The sequence below is a fragment of the Catharus ustulatus genome, chromosome Z, assembly GCF_009819885.2.
Source record: "Catharus ustulatus isolate bCatUst1 chromosome Z, bCatUst1.pri.v2, whole genome shotgun sequence".
Lineage (NCBI taxonomy): Eukaryota > Metazoa > Chordata > Aves > Passeriformes > Turdidae > Catharus > Catharus ustulatus.
Window position 1 is genome coordinate 14,289,039 of NC_046262.2, and position 14,185 is coordinate 14,303,223.

Here is a 14,185-nt window from a genome sequence, read left to right on the forward strand (position 1 = left end):
GGAACAATTCATCCAAATGAGCAATGGAATGACGCTAAGAAGTCACACATCGGAAACTGGACTCAGTGAGGTTCAGGTGTGTACAAAGCAAGAACCAAGCCTCCATCACAGAATTTCTGAGGGTAATAATACCAATTTTAATAAAACCGTAATTAAAATTAATTCCATTTCATAAAGTGGGTATTAATTCCTCCACTCCAAGCAGTTTCCATATAAAAGCATTTTAAGTTATCTTGAAACATGGCCCTGATAAAATTGTTTGACACCAGCCTAAGCAACTCTTTTCCCCACTTTCATAGTGGAATGATACTAAGAAGAAAGATGCAGAATGTCCACACAGATTGTGAACCCACAATTTTGGGTTCTTACCAGAGTCAGCCTCCTCTTTCCTGCTAAAGAAAAAGAAATCCATCCTAAAAAACCAACAAGTCAGCACTACTCCCACAGGTTTCAAATATTTCAAACTTTATTTTAATAAAGGATCAGCCTCACAGACCTGTGAGGTCCATGCCAGTAGCTCACTTCTTGGCTTGTCCACTGCCAGCAATGGACTTTGTTCCATGACAGTTTGTTTTACAGGTGCCAAGGTTAAGTTCCATGAAGGCAACCTAAACCAAAATACTTGCAAACACTATCATCATGCATTGCTCCATCATTTTCAGCAGAACAAACAGATTAGTACTCATCAATTTATAATAAACAACTATTTTACCAAGGCTTGACTGTACAAATACAGCAAGTTATCAAATCCTAGTGACAGGTAATACAAACACTTCATTACACACACACAAAAAAATGTAACTAACAGAAATCATTTTTTGCTACTTTATATTAGATAATGTAGCTTTGTAGAATTAGCAAAGAAATAAATTCAATGAAACTTCATTCTGTACATTAGCTCAACTTAAATATATATATATATATATGTATGTATGTATATATATATATATTACAAGCTTAAAAGGCTCATATCATAGTTCATTTCCAATCTGGGCTTTAAAAATCTACCAGAATGGACTCCCCATAACCACTGTATATCTATCTACTGCTTGCAAAATGGATAGCTTTAGGTTGCACATTGGGGAAGAGGGGAAAGAAATAAAAGACTCCACTCCTACAGTATTACAGTATTATAGTATTATAGTGAGAAGGACTTCAAAGTACAAAGCCAAATTCAAACCTAGAAAGAGTCTTTTGGAAAAGTATTACATAAAGACAACCAATAGGCTAGAGTTCCAGAGAAAGTGATGAACATCACTCTCCTCCTTTGTTTGCCAATTAAAACAGCTTCACAATAGCTCTAAATTTTATTTGAAAATTCTGCTGTCTTGGATATTCTACTAAACACGATGGGCTCATTATGGTGCCAAATCAATTATCCCCATTCTATAGAATAAAAAATTTACTACTTCCTTTCTTCTTCATTCCTTCCTCCCAGTCTCCTGTGACTCAAAATGCAGGTATAAAACACATAACATGTTAGGAGGAATTACATAATAACTAACGCAGTGGATCCACAGGGTTTCTTCTAAGAAATCCACTTGTCAGCCTAGCTGTTCTTGATCCAGTCACTTTGACAGGGAAGAGAGATTCTGTTCCAGCAATGGATGTTCTTGATTCTATGCCTGTCCCAAAGCAATGGGGTGATGGGAGGCAGACTGGGAGATGAAAGGGAAGGTGACAAAGTGAAAGAGAATTGCAGTATTCAGAAGGTTGACTGCTTATTGTCAAGGCACTGAGAACCCTAACATTGCAAGCTTGGACTATTTTGCACACACTTGAGTACTAGTAGAAGTTAACAGTGTAGGTTTCAAGTCATTTGACATGGAAGATCAGGCAGAAGATTCCTTTTTTTTTCTTTCTTTCTGCGTACAAAGACTTCGTAATAGACTACAGCTACTTCTCAGCAATTAGAAAAGTTCAGTATGTTAAGGAATCCCCACAGCACCTGGCAAGTCCCTCTATCTCCAATATACTCCTGATTTTAGTGTTTTGAAAATACTATAAAACCAGCACACCACATTATGATGGTTTTTTTCATGGAGCCTAAATATTTTTTTCATGCTCCAATTAAGTATTACTGTACACTGAAACTTCAGTGCTACTGCAATCCTTTTTCTCTCTCTCTCTCACCCTGCCCTCACACCTCATTTCTTTTCCCCACCTCACAGAGGTATCTTAATGTTCCCCATTGGAAATGGCGACAGTAACGCCTTCAGTTTCTGTTGTTGCAGGGATTCTTGGCACTTTCTTAGCAGGGCTTGGGATGTGCTAAGAAGAAGGGAAAAAAAACATTAAATACAGTTTTCTAGTTCACAGACATTCACACTTCATGGCTAGTCCAACTCTCAAACAACATTCATGCTACAATGGACGGCTTGGCCTTAAGTCAATCAAATTGGTCATGCTTCATGCAAACAGATTGTGTGAGAAGAGCCAGTTTGTTCTTCTTTCATTCTTGTGCAGTTTCATTCTTTCTATGCTGAAATGTACTTTTTAAAATTGCAGTTTCAACTTTTTACTTCTGGCTTGTATGTTACACATGTTAACAAAGTATTCAATGTAACTCCTAAAACCACTTCCTCTTAACATACATGCACATGCTAAGACAAACATGTAAATGGTTCCACCATTTACATCAAACTTTAAAAGAGTGCTGAGTGTTCACCTCATGAACAATGCCTGGGTGGACAACTCCAACTCTTGCTTCCAGAGGTCCATCACTCATGAGTGGGCGCCGGGCATAAGTTCTCCTGTGTTTTTCATCCACACGCACAAGGTACCAGGTTCCTTCAAAGAGATCCTCGACTGAACATTGTGGGATATAATTGGCTGTAAGAAAGGGAGTAACACATTGTTAGTTGTCTCCTGGTAAGAGTTTTACCCAACACAGGCCTTTGCAGATTGGATGCACTGACAGAGAAAAAAGCAAGCCAGCATTTTTACTTCAGACATGAGCTAAATGAACACAAACTACTCAGAAGCAGAAAGGGTTGTACATTTCCTTCATTCTACACCCTAATCATTTTAAGTCAGGTGGATTAAGTGGTAAGTATTTTGCTCTCGGACTAGGAATGACTGACATTTACTGGGTTTCTTACCCAAATGATGTGTTTCCTGTCTGAGCTTCATGTTTTCAGCAAAGACATCAGGTGCAATACATTTTCTTGAGTCAAGTCTTGTTTTGAGATCAGAAAGGCTGGCAGTTATTTTGTCCAGTGCAGAACCTGCAATATAGAACCATCATGTAAGATAGAGTCAGTACTGAGAACTGCACACTAGTATGTGAACATTACAAGCCTATTAAAAGTACTTTCCATTACAATATCTGAAGTACTGGCCATTTAGAAATATTCCCAATTACCAACTCAAAACATCAAACAGAGTTTGAAGACTATTACTTATTCAAGGAGAAAAACACTCCCTGGAGCTGAACATTCTCTGTGTGGCACTGCAGTCATTAAGGCACTGCCCTGCAGGTTTCCTTATGTTAGTGAGTTGTGTAACAAGGCATCAAGAGCGAGCTGAGCATGGGAGGCAGCTGGCATCACCTCCAGTCACTCACCAGGAGTGGCATCCTGTGTGACCCTGATGGAATACAGGGTAGCAGCAAAACCAGAGCCATATGAGAACACGCTGATTCTCTGTCCTGCAAGCTGCTCTGGGGAGTACCTGAAAATCACACAACAGCTTTTTAAAGTCTGAATTAAGCCAGTTTTAAATAATTACAAACTGCATCTAGCTTTGGAAAAGCAACAAGCAAATTATAGTATCTGTAATACATGTCTAGCATACTATGTGCACAAATGCTGACTTTCAAAAACACAAATTCAAATACTGCTGTCATGTAATGAGTCTGAAGGCTGTTCAAAGCAACACATGGCTGAGAAATGCCCCAAATATGATGAAGGCAGATTCTATTCTTAAGCAAACCAAAGCAAAAAAAAAACCACACACACATCTTGAAAGTCAATGTCAGAATAAAGAAAAATAAAGAAAAAAAAGAAAACCCAGAAGGAGCAGTTTAATGTAAACTTAATGATTTTGCAAAGGACTGTATTTGGAAAAAAAACATTAATTGCTAATTTAATTTGGCTTTGCTTATTATAGCAAAAGAAGACATTCAGATTCTTTTTCCACTTCAGAAGTGTTTCTAGGGGAAGGAAGAGGGGGAATGTTTGGGCTGAAAAGAGACACTACCTCACCAATAAGATCCTACTTTGCAAGGTAAACAGTAAGCAGCTGTTTTGGATCAGCTTCTGACACAGACATTTTCAATCTGCTTATCACTTGAACTGAATGTGTACGCAGAATTGTGTTTTAACTTTAGTTTTTCTGCTTAAGGCAATGTTGTAGGGAAAGGTTTGCTAGACAATGCTTTTACAAGACTTTCTGAAACCTTTTATGACCTTACTCATTAACAGCTTTTCCCAATTTTATGCTTACTGGGCTAGAAGAGAGGCAAGGCAACCGTAGACTGAAGGGGTGTACATATTTCCATTCTGATTGGATACAAGTAATGAAGCTTTGGTTTTCTGATTGAAGAGCTCTGCACTAGCTTTCATAAAAGCTTTTTCCACATCTCTGTCAAAGTATGTATCTTCAAGTTTAATATCCCTATTCAAAAGAAAAAAAAAAAAAAAGAGACGTTCAGAAGCAGTTACTAAAATAGTAGAAAGTAGTAACACACCTTCACACGTTGGATGTGTAACAGATTATGTGAATAAGGAAGACAGCAGCCATTCTCACCTGAAAGCTTCCAGACCACTGAAAACACCGTTTGCTGTTTCTGGATTCTGGTCACTAAGGAAGTCATTCAGCAAGAGTCTAGCCACAGATTTCTGTACCAGTTTACAGTATGGAGAATGGAAGATCATGAATCCAAAGTCATTCAAGGTGAAACGTCTGTCTGTCCCCTCTGGAAGTGGCAGAAGTGTTGTGTTACAACCTATGTTTAGTACTCACTTCAATTATGGAAATAAAGCAGGGAGCTGGCAGGATGCCAGTCATCATAACATGCTGGTACAGAAGAGACACAAACATACAAATAACACGCTGTGAAGTGCACTTAACACACTGCACTGCTTCTACTTAAAAATTCTGGTATTACCACCTTTTGCAGCAGCTAACAATGTTTGCTCTTTCTCTAGAATAAAAAGCTATTTTTAACAGAATCTCTATTTTTCTACCCAGCATTTTGACACAATAATCTACTTAATTTGCCTCTCTTCACACCTATGCCTCTTAATATAATTGAAGCAATTACTAAATGTTCTGGGTTAAAAAAAATCAGTATAACTACTTAATATTTAAATATTAACCTCAGTTTCTTAAAAGCCTGGATAGAGGTGGGTAATAGTATGCTTTTAGCCAAGGCATTACACATTACACCAACAGATGTCTGTAGAGACTACCGCTTACGGACTATCAGGAATTTAGCCATGCCAGAACAGAAATCAGCAATTTCATACAGGAGAGAGCAAATATTTCAATCACTTCAGAACATACAAACATCAAAGAGACTCACAGACTAGTTTTTAGACCAGATACTAAAACTGTCTGTGTAGTACACACTCCAGCATCTGCCAGCCTTGCCAGTATCATCACAAGAGGCTACGCACCCTTTTGCCACTGGGCATGGATCTTGTTGCGATAGACGGTGTAGCAGCGGTCCAATGCACTGAGGTAGCACTGTATGGAGAGCTTGCCATCCACTACAGGGTATTCAGAGACCATGTCTGGTTTATAGAAGTCATACGCATGCTGCATGTGGGTTCCACGCAACCCTGGTGGACAGAAATCAACAGAAGTTGAAAATTAGTTTATTCAGCTGCTCTGAGTCAATTGGAGAGAAAAGCAGCAGTTTTGCCCCCAGTTCAGCAGTTTTTCATGGCACTTCTGGCCTTTTAAGGTAAGATTTCACACAGTCCTCAATTGCCTGTAGAGTAGGACTGAGCATGACAAACACATGCAATAAAGGACTGTCATATTGTCCTGGAAAGAGAAATGTTGTTTTATTCAGCTCTAGTATTACTCTGTCAATTTTTCTGGAGAATCCTCAAGGAAATAAACAAATAGGAGCACCTCTAATTGTTCCCTGCTGCATCCTGTAACTGGACTTGGCTGAGTTAGCCCAGAGCAAGAGGAGACAAAAAACAATTTCTGACATAAGTGGGAGTTAATCTGCCACTTCACAAAAGCACAAAATCCAGGGAAGAGGCCCCAGGGCAAATGCAGTAATTTGACCTGACCAGTGTATGCTCTCCCACAGGACTGACCTCTCTCAAAAATCAACGGTGCATTTGGGCCGACCAGCATTGCAACAGCACCAGCTCCCCCAGTGGGCCTGGCATTTCCAGAGGCATAAACGGCTATGTCTCCAGCCACCACGAGGGCATAACGTCCTGGGAAAAACACACAGGAAAAACAGTGAGAAAGAGCCACAGGTTTTAACATCCATCAGCAATTTTTAGGCTTTATTTATTGAAGAGATGATACCAAGATTAAAGGGCTGCTCAGTTTTGAGTTTTCTCCCACATTTCAACTGGCAATCATCAAAATTTACAGAAGACCTTTACATTAGAAGATATATCATTATTCTTCACACTGTAACTGAATTAATGGTAAATGCCCAGAGCATTTAAGAAAAAGACTTCAGAAGACAAAAACAATTTACTCTCTGGATTTTATATGATTAAACATGATCACAGTCACTGTAGGGCAGACTGATGTAAGGATAATGTAACTTTTCAAGAAAATACCCTTGACTTACCATCCCAGGAACTGGACTCGATCCAGTTAATAGCATTAAAAAGAGCAGCAGTGCCTCCATAGCATGCATTGGTGGTGTCGATTCCTTCTACGTCTGTATTACCAGACTCTTCAAAAAGCTGCATCAGGACAGTCTTCACAGATTTTGATTTGTCAATTATGGTCTCCGTTCCAACTTCTAGTCTCCCAATACAATCATAGGAAAGGTTGTTCCTCTCCATGAGCTTCTGAACCACAGTCAAGCAGAGGGAATTGATATCCTCACGGTCAGAGCAGAACCCCATCCTTGCCTGGCCTAGCCCAATGGTGTACTTGCCAGCATCCACACCATCATACTTCTCCAGCTCTGTCTGGTCAACATACTGAGAGGGAAAATAGATTTCCAATGCCACAATTCCCACATCTTTGGGCCAACAGGATTCAGCATTCACTGGCAGAGACCCAGGCATCGTGGCAGATCTTTAAGAAAAAAAAAAGAAAACCACAAAACACGTGATTTACTCACATATATTTAGAAGAACCTACTTTCAGTTCCTGTAATTGTACGGAAAAAGTTGCATTGCACGTACTCTATAACATCATTTGCAAAAGGCAAACCTTTGCCTCTGGTGAAGCTTCGGTATGAGCATACTGTAAACATCATCAGTTTTGCAAGATTTTATTAAGTGAAAATAGAGATTTCAGCCCTGGAGATGAACAGATGTAGATTAAGCCAAAGCTATCTTTCTGAAGCAAAACACACACTTACTGAGTGTTAAGTATTTGACAAATTAATGTTCAATCTTACTTCTGCTTATATGCAAAGTCTCAATTTTGCACACAACCAAGCTAGAAACACTGGAAATTTTTATAAGCATTGCTAGTTGAAAACCCTTACTAGAAAATCACCATCTTAAAACAGGTCAGGACTCTTCAAAATAATTTTTTAAAAAAGCAACATAGGTCACTTTGTTTTGTTTAGACTTGCAGCAAGGCAGAATCATTTGTGTTGTTTTTTCTCTTTGTGGTTGGTTGGTTTTTTGATTTGGATTTGGGGGGGTGGGGTTTGTTCGTTTTCCTTTCGCTGTCAGGGGAGTTTTTGTGTTTTGTTTTTTTAAATTTGTTTCATACCGTACTTTAGCACTGCAGAGCACTGGAACTGCTAACGCCATGCATGGATGAGTATTTCACAGGCTGAGATGCACAGTGTTCTCCCTGATAGGCGGAGTTTTCTTATTCTAACCCTTCAGCTTTCCTGTCACCACACTCGAGGATTTACTACCCCCAAGGACACACTTGACCCCACTACTCCATCGCTCCCTCAATTACACAGCCCGGCACCATCCTCCTCGGCTTACATCCTGACAGGGCACTCTTCCCTTCCCAGCTCCAAGTTTCCAGAAGCCAGGACCAGCTGCGTAAAGTCACAAAGAATGGCACTACAGCGCACTGCACGGTTTTAAGCAAAAGAACCAATTTCGTCTTGCTGGTGTCCACCTCTGCCGCCGGCCCCCCCACCTCAAGGTTATCCACAATCCACCTGAGAGCCGCGGGACTGCGCGTACAGGGGGCGGCGGCGGCCCCTGCCGCAGGGTGAGCCGAGTCCGGCCGCAGGGTGAGCGCAGGGTGAGCGCAGGGTGAGCGCAGGGTGAGCGCAGGGTGAGCGCAGGGTGAGCGCAGGGTGAGCGCAGGGTGAGCGCAGGGTGAGCGCAGCCCGGCCGCCCCTCCCGCCGCCCCTCAGCCCCGCGCGCCGCCCGCCTCTTACACGCTGCGGAATCCCATGGCCGGCTGCTGCCGCCGTGCGCATGCGCGAGCGGGCAGTGCGCGTGCGCACCGGCGCGTGCGCAGCAGCCGCCCCGCCCCGCCCCGCCCGGGCAGCGCGCGGTGCCGGAAGCGCCCGGACTGCGCGCTCGGCTCGGCCGCCGGGCACGGGGCAAAAGCCCCGCCAGGACACGACACTGAATTCGCCAGCACCCAAAATCCCGGTGCCGGGAGGCTTCCTCTGTGGTTTTGCCTCTGCTTGTTATTTTGGACAATCCCTCGGTATCTTGCTCGTACTTGCAAAGTGGAGCGGTGCCGTAATTGCCATATCTTGCTTTAAACTATACAGATTAAAAGACCCCAAACAACCCACAAACTGAGCAAAGCCATCATTATTCCCGCCTCCTGGGAACTGTCGGGCAGGATTTTGGATTTGGTGGGTACGGCAGCAGGCTGATGCTGTCAGTGGAGCGTCCATCCCCGGTTCGCTGGAGCCACGGCCAGGGCTAGAGCCCGCTCCCGTGGGCTGGTCCAGGAGCCCCGGGGGCGGCGGGGGCAGGGATGTCCGTGCTCAGCTGCACCGCCGACAGCTCACACACGCGGCCTGGGGACACAGAGCAGCGCTGGCTCCAAAACCTGGAGCTGTTTTATCCCAAACCTGCACAAGCACTGCAGGAAGAAGCTTTCTGGTTCCCATATGAGTGTAGACACACTGCCCACCGAGAGATCCCAAGGTAACAGCTGGGAAAAGGGCTTCGGGGTCCAGCTCTCTTTCTGGCACAAAACACCTCATTTTTTTTTCAAAAAGGAAATTCCAGCTTATCAATGCCTGGCAGTCATGCTGAGGGAGAGCTCACTGCTGCTCCAAGGGCCAGAAAGCTTAAAGTTGGAGGCTGCAGAGAATTCCAAAAGGCCTAACTTTATGTAAGAATTGTAAAAAAGTCATTGAATAGTTTGGGTTGGAAGGGACCTTAAGAGATCATCTCATTCCAACGCCCCTGCCGTGGGCTGGCACACCTTCCACTAGACCAGGTTGCTCAATGTAGCTGGCTTTAAACACTTCCAGGGATGGGGCATTCACAGCTCCTCTGGGCAAACTGTGCCAGTGCCTCACCACCCTCACAGTGAAGAATTTCTTCCCCATATCTTATCTAAATGTACTCTCTTCCAGTTTGAAGCTATTCCCCTTTGTCCTGTCACTAGACGCTCTTGTAAGAAGTCCCTCTATTTTTCAAAAAGCTCACTGCCAGCACTGAAAGGGTGCAGCGAGGTCTCCCTGAAGCCTGCACGAAGCATGTAATGAACTTGACAAGTGATGGGCATAGGAGTACAGCAGCTTTTAACCAGGCAGTTAATTACTGGGAAAATCCGTATGCCGAAAGGAATGGCATTATTGGTAAAAGACAATGGAAACCAGTGTTTTCCATGCTTGCTCCTAGCAGAACTTTGAGATGCCAAAACTGGCATTCAAATTATATTACTTGCAGTTCTCTCTTGCAGAACTATTACAGTTCTCTCATCAGAAAACTTTGTGCACAACTAAAGAGAGGGTGTTTCTGTTGCATTCCCAGGCTCACCAAATACCAAGCTCACCAGTCACACTTATCAGGGCGGCAGTCTGGGCTGTGCTGCCATGAGAAACACTGCTTTGTAAGCATACTCTGATCACTGAAGGAAATGGGACATATGACATCTTGAGTCAGTACAGAAAAAAAAAATAATTGTTTACTCAATGTAAAACAGACCGTGCTTTGTCTTCCTGGTCAAACAGCAAACAACAACCTATTATTGAGGTTTTACCGCAAATGAAAACTTTCTCAGAAGTATGATTTGTTTTAAAAGAACAAGATCCCCAAATGCCTTGATTTATGGAAATGAGAAACATCCTTTTTTTCATGTCTCCTTATGATTCTGCTGGGAATGAACAAGAAGCGTAAGACAAGCCACTGCTTTCTGCTTGTGTTACCAGAAACACATTCGCTCGTGACGACTGGTGGCATTATTGTCTTTCTAAGGAATTTGAGCATATTATGTCAAAAACTTGACTCTGTTATTTCCCGCCTAAGTTTTTTATTCTAACAGAACACTTTGCTCAAAGGTAGAAAATAAGTCCCGGCCTTGTGTGCTACAAGCGATGCCTTTGGGTCCAGAGGAGCCGTGGGACGGGCCGCGCCCTTGGCAGCCCCGGCTGTGACATCACCCGGCCGGTCCCCGCAGGTGACACTGGCGCGCACGACACCTATGCCGCCACCAGAGGTCGCCGGGTCCGCCCGGGCCGCGGCCACATCCCCGCGGGATGCTCAGCTGCGGGCACAGGCATGGGCCGGCACGGGCATCCCCGCGGGATGCTCGCTCACCTCCGGGATACAGGCAAACTGCGCAGAGCCGCGGGGACGGAGCCTTGGCTGGAGCCGTGCGGCCCCACCCGCGCGGATGGCGGAACATCCGAGCACGGGGCTCCGTCAGCAGCACGGGTGGGCGCCGGGATGCCCACACCCTGCGGCAAACGCCATCAGGGAAGGAGGCGGCGGCATCCCTTGGGGCAGCACCCGGCTGCCTTTGCCTGGGCGACGGGAGGTGGCTCGGGCAGGGAGTCACGCTCCGTCCGCCCCTCCCGGCTTGGGAGGGCGACGCTGTCGCGACATTGAGAGCCAATCAAGGCACACACCGAAGTCTCCTCGGCTGCCTCCGAGGCAGGGGCAGAGCCCGGCGGAGCCCCGCAGCAGCTGCTCACCGCAGCTCACACAGCCGGGGGTCTCTCCCGAGGGCAGAACGGGCGGCAGCGGCCGGGACCCCCGTTCTGGGATGCAGAGTTCTTTCGGGAGGCACTCGGCTGCCCGGGCAGCGAGCGCCGCTCATTGTGCTGCCCCGCGGGCCGTGATGCTCGGACACGGCCGGCGCGGGGTGCGGGGTGCCACCTAAGTTAAGACACCCTGACACACCTTTTTTGGGGTGTTTTTTGTCTTTTTTTTTTTTTTTCCCTTATTCTTTTTTGTTTGTTTGTTTGTTTTTTGTTTTTTGGTTTTTTTTTTTTGTTTTATTTTCCCCCCCTGCCGCGCTACGGGCGTTCCTCCGAAAGCGCCTCCACTGGAAATCTCTCCCAGCTATGCCGACCCTCCGTGCAGCTCCCCCTCCCAGCCCCGCCGCCCCTCGCGTGCTTCCCCCACGCGGCTCCGCAGCCCTTCGACCCCAGGCCCGAGTGTCTCCGCAGCCCGAGCCGCGCTCACCCGTCGGAGGTGATGGCTCCCGGTGTCGTTCCCGATATCGCTCCCGTTGTTGCTCCCGGTGTGACTCCTCACGCACTCAAGACAGCACCGGCCTCCGGCGGGCGTGCGGCCCCTTTAAGCAGCTGCACCGCCCGCCGCCCGGCGGGGGACCTGAGCGGCAGCGCCGTCCGCCAATCACAGCCGCGGGTGCCCCAAGTCCCGCCCCCCACCCTGCGCGCGGCTGGCGGAGCGGGCGGGGGGAATGGCGTGAGAAAGTGACGCGGCGTGGGCAGAGGGTGGTGCACCAATGGGGACGCGGCAGAGGCGGCGGATGCCCAATGGGAGCCGTGCGCCGTGCGGAGACAGCCAATGGGAGTGCGCGGCCGACCGCGGGTGAGGGTAGGACGGGCTCGGGCCGGGCGCGAGGCGGTTGCCTGGCAACGGGAGTGTCCGCGTGTCCCGGCGCTCCTGCCTGAAGTATCCCGGCCCCGGTGTTCCCAGTCCCCGGCGCATCCTGACCCCGGCCCATTCCCACCCGGTTTGTCCCCGCTCCCGCCCAGCCAGCCCCCGAAGTGTCCCGGCCCCGGCGTGTCCTGACCCCGGCGTGCCCCGGCACGCGGGCTCGCGCGGGGCTCTTCCAGCAGAATTGCTTCACGGAGAATATCAAGGATGTCCTGCCCTGCCCTATATCTTCCCGTAACATTTGCATCCGAGCTCGTTAAATCCTTCGTGTGCCAAGCCGCGCATCACGGGGTTACTGCTGTCTGCAAATTGGCATTGTGTGGGTTCCTGCTGACAGCCTCTCTTGCCTTTAGGCCGTGTGATGATTTATTTCCTCCTAATCCATTGCTGCACACCCCCAGAGAACTGGGAACGCAAACCTCTGTTGCAGATGGGAAGCTGCTTGGCCAAAGTCAAACACAAATTTTGTAGCCTTGAAAACTGGATTATAAACCACTGCTCGAGTGAAAGCAATGTGCTCTCTTAGCAGCTGTTGAGTTCTGTGGGATCTGACTGCTGAGGCCAGCAGAAGACACCACCTTGCTCACCTCACACCACTCCAGGTTGTTGAACCACCATCTTAGGGGCAGGTAAAAACACTGTTAAGGAAATGGAAAAGCCATCATTGAAAGTGTTAGCTCCTGTCCTATTTGTTCAATCTGTTTTGAACTTGTAACTGACTGTTGTGTCATTGTCATGCAAAATCATCACAGATTTGTCACGTAACTATCTGCAGTGCAAGGATTGAGAAATACTACTGAGAAATCAAGAGGAGTTTTGTTTGCACGTGCTACCCTGCAGTCCCCTGATAAGCTTGTGCCAGTTACTGTTACAAGCCAGTTCCATTTGTTATTCTGAAAAAAACATGTTGACAAAATGCAAACTCACGTGATGTAGTGATGGTGTAGTTACATCATGTAGACGCACTTTTACCTCCAGACCAAAGGGACTTCTCAGGAAAGTTCATCTTCTGATCTGGGACACTAAAACTTCAATTCCTTTTTTTTCCCCATTCCTTCCACAAAAACGAAAAACACCAAAAAATCATCCAACCAACTAACCAACCAACCAACCAACCAACCAACCAACCAACCAACCAACCAATTCCCCCAAAATGAAAAAAAACCCGATATCGCTCCCGAGAACCAGAACCAGAACTGTATCCTTGTTCTAGACATCAAAATGGGCTCCTAATACCAGCCTCTCAATATGCACTTGGTGGCAACATGTTTCTTGCCACAGGAATGCCTGGATTGCCCCAGCTTCATGGAAGAGGTGTTGGGGAGCAGATGGAGCAGTCCACATCCCTGCTGGAGGCTCAGCTGTCTGTGCACAAGGCCAGCACTGGTTCCCATGTGTCAGGTAGCCTGGGATGGGGCTGCCCTGGAGAAAGCAGTGTGATGGAGCTGTGAGGAGCCTGCTTGGCCACCTCTTCCCTTTCACCTGGAAGCTGTATTCAAACTCAGGCCATTGCCAGAGAGGCACCATGAATGTGCCTTTTCCTGATACGACCCTTGCTGATCCTGACCCAGTGACTTGACTTCCCAGCTTCACCTCTGACCAGCAGAGCTGTCTGGAAGCCTGGGCTCTTGGTTGACCTGGCCCTGCTGCACATGTTTGTTTGGGCACAGTGAGAGCATGCCCTTGGTGAGGTTGCTGCCCTGCCTGCTGATTTGTCACAGCTCTGGCTGCACCTGCTCTTGCTGCTCCTGACAATGCAAATCTGCTCACCTGGGAGCCTGCACTCTAGTGGGGGGTTTCCTTCTGATAGATGTCTTAGTTGCTTTCAAAATAGTGAAGTCAGAATTGGGTTTTGCAATTTTTTTTGATACATGTCTAGTCAACACTAAATGCAGATCTGAAAAATAAATCTGTATTACATCTTCTACAGATTTCATAAAGAAACACCACCAAAATTACTGAGATTAGCTTGGGGAGGTGTTCATGCATATTATTGCTTTTTTTCC

At 46.4% G+C, this 14,185-nt stretch overlaps 1 protein-coding gene across 2 annotated transcripts; it reads right to left on the reverse strand.

Moving 5' to 3' along the window:
- Positions 1 to 444: 444 nt before the first annotated feature.
- On the reverse strand, positions 445 to 11,860 carry HMGCS1 (3-hydroxy-3-methylglutaryl-CoA synthase 1). Of its 2 annotated transcripts, none has more exons than XM_033085358.1 (10): positions 11,739 to 11,860; positions 6,773 to 7,230; positions 6,279 to 6,404; positions 5,622 to 5,786; positions 4,750 to 4,918; positions 4,447 to 4,617; positions 3,566 to 3,672; positions 3,102 to 3,227; positions 2,669 to 2,832; positions 445 to 2,271 (listed from the first exon to the last, which is right to left on the reverse strand). In XM_033085358.1, the coding sequence occupies exons 2-10, from the start codon at positions 7,218 to 7,220 to the stop codon at positions 2,179 to 2,181; spliced, it is 1,569 nt and encodes a 522-aa protein (XP_032941249.1). In that variant the 5' UTR covers positions 7,221 to 7,230; positions 11,739 to 11,860; the 3' UTR covers positions 445 to 2,178. The 2 variants fall into 2 exon arrangements, with proteins under 2 accessions (XP_032941249.1, XP_032941248.1); XM_033085357.1 differs by lacking the exon at positions 11,739 to 11,860 and adding an exon at positions 8,516 to 8,581.
- Between the last annotated feature and the right edge of the window lie 2,325 nt (positions 11,861 to 14,185).

What these genes read in the sequence shown, in the direction of transcription:
- HMGCS1 (XM_033085357.1), bottom strand. An exon ending in AGTGGTCTGGAAGCTTTCAG is followed by an intron (nt 4,618 to 4,749) that starts GTGAGAATGGCT and finishes TCTTTTGAATAG; the next exon opens with GGATATTAAACTTGAAGATA. An exon ending in ACCCAGGCATTGTTCATGAG is followed by an intron (nt 2,272 to 2,668) that starts GTGAACACTCAG and finishes CCTTCTTCTTAG; the next exon opens with CACATCCCAAGCCCTGCTAA.